The following is a 6,000-nucleotide window of genomic DNA, read 5'->3' as shown; positions in this document are numbered from 1 at the left end:
CCATGACCATTTTTATAGACAAGAACATTTCATTTTTCTGTTCTTTTTTTAAAAACTTTATAATGAGGGACACAAGTATCAGATATATTTACAAATGAGATATAAAATTAATTCAAAACATTATTTTTGTTGAAGAGAATATCGCTATCTGCTAGATGACTTTCATGGATAAGTCCTCATGACTGGCTGTGTTTTCTCTAAAGTTATGCCCAGGAGAAGCAGCTTAGCACAGTGGATAGAGTATTGGATGAAAAGTCAGAAAGATCTGAGTTCAAACCCTGCCTTAAGATACTAGCTTCATGATTTTAGACAACTCACTTAAATTCTGTGTCTCAGTTTCCTCATCTATAAAATGAGAAATCTGGACACAATGACTTTGATAACTCAAAATCATGACAGTAAAGCAACAGCAGGTCCTATCAAACTTGCAGACATTGAATACGTGCCTGAATGCTGTTTGAATTCCAACCTAGTTGAGTTCAGAGTGGTTCATTTCTAAAAGACTGGCCACTGGTAACGAGTTTTGTGTTGATTATAACTCAAAAAATTCATCTGCTAAGGTGCTGAAGGGTTGTGATCACCACCAGAGGAGGGCATACCCCCAGGGCTGAAACCACAGCTCTGGGAAAGTATTTTTTTTTTATTTTATTTATTTATTTTTTATTAAATTTATTTATTTAACTTTTAACATTCATTTTCACAAAATTTTGGGTTACAAATTTTCTCCCCTTTTATCCCCTCCTCCCCCCAAACACCAAGCATTCTAATTGCCCCTATGACCAATCTGCTCTCTCTTCTATCATCCCTCTCTGCCCTTGTCTCTGTCTTCTCTTTTGTCCTGTAGGGCCAGATAGCTTTCTATACCCCTTTACCTGTATTTCTTATTTCCTAGTGGCAAGAACATTACTCGACAGTTGATCCTAACACTTTGAGTTCTACCTTCTTTACCTCCCTCCCTCTCCACCCCTTCCCTTTGGACGGCAAGCAATTCAATATAGGCCAAATCTGTGTAGTTTTGCAAATGACTTCCATAATAGTTGTGTTGTATAGGACTAACTATATTTCCCTCCATCCTATCCTGTCCCCCATTACTTCTATTCTCTTTTAATCCTATCCCTCCCCATGAGTGTCGACCTCGAATTGCACTCTCCTCCCCATGCCCTCCCTTCTATCATCCCCCCCACCCTGCTTGTCCCCTTATCCCCCACTTTCCTGTATTGTGAGATAGGTTTTCCTACAAAATGAGTGTGCATTTTATTCTTTCCTTTAGTGGAATGTGATGAGAGTAGACTTCATGTTTTTCCCTCACCTCCCCTCTTTATCCCTCCACTAATGAGTCTTTTGCTTGCCTCTTTTATGAGAGATAATTTGCCCCATTCAATTTCTCCCTTTCTCCTCCCAATATATTTCTCTCTCACTGCTTGGTTTCATTTTGTTTTTTTTAAGATATGATCCCATCCTCTTCAATTCACTCTGTGCACTCTGTCTCTATGTATGTGTGCGTGTGTGCATGTGTGTGTGTGTAATCCCACCCAGTACCCAGATACTGAAATGTTTCAAGAGTTACAAATATTGTCTTTCCATGTAGGAATGTAAACAGTTCAGCTTTAGTAAATCCCTTATGACGTCTCTTTGCTGTTCACCTTTTCATGCTTCTCTTCATTCTTGTGTTTGAAAGTCAAATTTTCAGCTCTGGTCTTTTCATCAAGAAAATTTGAAAATCCTCTATTTCATTGAAAGACCAATTTTTCCCCTGAAGTATTATACTCAGTTTTGCTGGATAGGTGATTCTTGGTTTTAGTCCTAGTTCCTTTGACTTCTGGAATATCCTATTCCATGCCCTTCGATTCCTTAATGTAGAGGCTGCTAGATCTTGTGTTATCCTGATTGTATTTCCACAATACTTGAATTGTTTCTTTCTATCTGCTTGCAATATTTTCTCCTTGACCTGGGAACTCTGGAATTTGGCCACAATGTTCCTAGGAGTTTCTCTTTTTGGATCTCTTTCAGGCGGTGTTCTGTGGATTTCTTGAATATTTATTTTGCCCTCTGGTTCTAGAATCTCAGGGCAGTTTTCCTTGATAATTTCATGAAAGATGATGTCCAGGCTCCTCTTTTGATCATGGCTTTCAGGTAGTCCCATAATTTTTAAATTGTCTCTCCTGGATCTATTTTCCAGGTCTGTTGTTTTTCCAATGAGATATTTCACATTATCTTCCATTTTTCCATTCTTCTCTCTTTGTTCTGTGATATCTTGCTTTCTCAAAAAGTCATTAGCCTGCATCTGTGCCATTTTAATTTTGAAAGAACTATTTTCTTCAGTGAGCTTTTGAATCTCCTTTTCCATTTGGCTAATTCTGCTTTTGAAAGCATTCTTCTCCTCCTTGGCTTTTTGAACCTCTTTTGCCAATTGAGTTAGGCTCGTTTTCAAGGTGTTAATTTCTTCAACATTTTTTTGGGTCTCCTTTAGCAGGGAGCTGATCTGCTTTTCATGCTTTTCTTTCATCTCTCTCATTTCTCTTCCCAGTTTTTCCTCCACCTCTCTAACTTGATTTTCAAAATTCTTTTTGAGCTCTTCCATGGCCTGAGCCCATTGAGTGGGCTGGGACACAGAAGCCTTGATTTCTGTGTCTTTGCCTGATGGTAAGCATTGTTCTTTCTCATCAGAAAGGAAGGGAGGAAATGTCTGTTCTCCAAGAAAGTAACCTTCTATTGTCTTATTTCTTTTCCCTTTTCTGGGCATTTTCCCAGCCAGTGACTTGACCTCTGAATATTCTCCTCACACCCACCTCGCCTCCTGATCCTCCCAGCCAGCATTTGGGGTCTGAGATTCAAATGCTACTTCCTGCCTTAGTGCTTTTGGCGGGGGCAGGGCTGCTATTCAGTGTGAGATTAAGTTCAGGTGGTCAGGTTGGGGCAGGGCCGCCTCTCAGGCTCAGTTCCCTCAGGGGGTTTATGCACAGACCTTCCACAATGGATCCAGGCTCCCGCCCGCTTGGGGAGCCCCGGTCTGCAGCCGCCTACCTCCCGGGGGGGCCTGAATTATGGGGGCACCCCACTTCCCTCTCGACCCGCCAAAGAGACTCTCTCACCGACCCCTGTCACCTGTGAGTGGAGGTACTTGTGTGGCCGCTGGTGATCCCGTCCCTGAAGCCTGGTCGGATCTGTTTCTCTTGGTGCCGCAGCCACAGCTGCAGCAGGTCTGGGCTGGGCTCCGCGTCTGCAGCGCGAGGGACCTTTTGCGAGAGGTTTGCAGGTCCCTGTGTGGGTGGAAGGACCCACGTGGCCGCTGGAGATCCCGTCCCTGAAGCCCACTCGGATCTTTTCCTCTCAATGCTGTGGCCGCGGCAGGGCTGCACTCAGCTCCCAGTCCCGGCGCCCAGTCCGCAGAGCGAAGGACCCCCCGCGAGAGGTTTGCAGGGTTTTCCGGAACAGAAATCTCCCTCGCTCCAATGTTCTGTGGCCTCTGGGTGCAGAATTCGCTGTGAGTTTCTTCCTTGTAGCCGTTCTGTGTGTTGTGGGTTTGTAGCTATGTGTATGTGCATCTTTCTACTCCGCCATCTTGGCTCCGCCCCCTGGGAAAGTATTAAAAGGATGATGATGTTTCATATTTAAGTTTAGTAACAATAACTTGAATAGATATAGTGTTTTCTCCCTATAAATAGCTAGCTTTTCCATATATTATCTCATACAGTTTCAAAATATTTTTAAAAGCCACATAGCAAATGGATAGAGAACTGGTCCCAGAGCCAGGAAGATTTGAGTTCAAGCCCTGTCTCTGACATGAACTGGTTGTGTGACCTTGAGCAAGTCACTAACTCTCAGTGTTCTAGGCATGTCCACAACAACTACTATTTGTATAGGACTTATTATGTGTCAGGTTCTGTGCTAAATCCTTACAATTATTATCTCATTTGATCAAGATTGTAAGATTGCAAAGAAGGTGCCAAATTGCATTGGTGGAGGAAGTTTTCTAGTCTAGGGGTTCCCTAAATCATTGTAATCACAAGTTTCCATTTATCTTTCTATATAACTTATGTCCTTATCCATATCTCTGTCCTATTTATGTATATCTACAAAGTGTTCCAAAAGGCTTAGTGCAGCAAAACTGCATGAAGACTTTTGGAGCATCCTATATTTATGTATGCAGACAAACATATAAGCTGGAGAAAATATTAGATGGCAAATAGAAATAGTAAAAACAATCTATACAATGAGCAAATCAACATAAATCGCAATATTACAAAATAATAAAAACCTTCTGAAAGACTGTCCTGTGGAATGGTCAATAACAGCCTCTGACCCAGACATATCTATATTAGGTCTATGCACCAAAGAGATTAAAGACAAAGGCAAAGGACCCATATGTACAAAAATTTATTTATAGTAACATTTTTGTTTTAATGTAGAAATTGAAAATAATTGATAACTGGAAAATAAGTTGATGGTTGTTTAACAATTGGAGCTGAGCAAACTATGGGATATTATTGTTCCGGAAGGGATGATAAAAGGGAGAGATTCAGAGAAACATAGGAAGACTTACATGAAATGGTGTATAACCAAATGAAAAAACTAGGATAACAATTATATAGTGACCACAATATTGTGAAGAGAATATTTTTGATAGACTTAAGAACTTTGATGAAGCTGGAAATAATCATGTTTCCAGAGAGGTCCTAAGATGAAGCATGTTATTCACATCCTAGCCAAGAGGGAATAGACAAGAGTTGCAGAATGAGATCTACATTTTTAGATATGGTCAATGTGTGAATTTGTTTGACTTCGTTGTACTTATATGTCATAAGGGAGAAGTTTTTTGTTTGTTTCATTTTTAGTTGAAGGGGATTTTGGGGTGAGAGAGTAATTGATGGTAATATACAAAAAGAAAAGAGAGAAAATGGGGTCATTAGAGCATTTTAAAAACACAGAAAAGAAGAAAAGGAGGAGATTTGGAGGAAGACTCAAGCAGGTCAGCTTTAAATCTAATATTAAATTTATTATATGCTATTTTTAAAAGGCAAGCTGCTTATAATAGAAATTCATGGGTTTTTTATGTAGTAAACTTTTTATTCCTAACATGTGGAAATGTTTATATTAATTGGTGTTTTCATATACAGAATAATAAAAAATTAAAAGTATTAGAATAAATGCAATCAGATGACCCCAAAGAAGAGAAGAAAAAATGAAACTTAATCCCTTATTTATTGAGGTGAGTGACTATGGGTGTGGAATATTTCACATATTCTTTTCATTCATTCCAAATGAAATAATGGATATAAATCACTTTGCAAACCTTAAAGCTCCAAATAAATTCCAGTTATAATTGTTGTGGTTGTTAGCCTATAGTTACCAGGTTTCCAATCTGGTGCTGCCTTAATTACCTTAGCCTCCTACTATATTCCCTCTTTGCTCAAATAATGTTTATAAAGCAATACAGGAATGTGCTAATAAATGTTTAACAACCAGCTCTCCAGGAAAAAAAAGCAGTGAAAAAAGATTGTTTAATCTTCATTATTAATATTTTCTCAAGTGTGGAGAACATGAAACAATAAATCAAGACCAGATTTATTTGTATCATTTCTGAGTTGCAAATGTGGTATACATGCTCACGCTGAAAATTTAACAACCAGCTTTCATAAGTATGTTAGAGCCAATTCCAACATAGCTCTGGTTCAATTAGGGAGTCTATCAAGAAATGACTGTAGTATAAAAATACAAGAAGACATAAATAAAACATTTAAGAAAAGAAAACACATGAGCAGAAGTGGCATGGTACTTATCTGGTATATCGTGAACTTAAGGGTTTTTTAAGGACAAAATAATTTTCCTAAATTTGCATACCTAGGTAAACTTGATATTAATGAAACTGCCCAGTTTTTTCTACGAATTATATTATGACAAGAACTCTTAGGGAACAAGAATTCCCTATTGTCACTCTCCCACCAAGAAACTGCTGCAGGATGGGAGAAGAGGAGACATTATTCACTATCCTATTAATGA

The 6,000-nt window shown here is 39.0% G+C and overlaps 1 protein-coding gene across 1 annotated transcript in view; it reads right to left on the bottom strand.

The window, feature by feature from the left end:
* Positions 1–751: 751 nt before the first annotated feature.
* LOC140514910 (uncharacterized) overlaps positions 752–6,000 on the bottom strand; it is a 47,800-nt gene continuing 42,551 nt past the window's right edge. Inside the window, exon 3 of the mRNA XM_072625401.1 lies at positions 752–3,575. Coding sequence (XP_072481502.1) covers positions 1,679–2,743 — 1,065 coding nt within the window. The 5' untranslated portion in view covers positions 2,744–3,575 and the 3' untranslated portion in view covers positions 752–1,678. The remainder of the gene's footprint in view (positions 3,576–6,000) is intronic.

The sequence above is a fragment of the Notamacropus eugenii genome, chromosome 7, assembly GCF_028372415.1.
Source record: "Notamacropus eugenii isolate mMacEug1 chromosome 7, mMacEug1.pri_v2, whole genome shotgun sequence".
Taxonomy (NCBI): domain Eukaryota; kingdom Metazoa; phylum Chordata; class Mammalia; order Diprotodontia; family Macropodidae; genus Notamacropus; species Notamacropus eugenii.
This window is presented reverse-complemented; position numbering and strand designations above follow the sequence as displayed.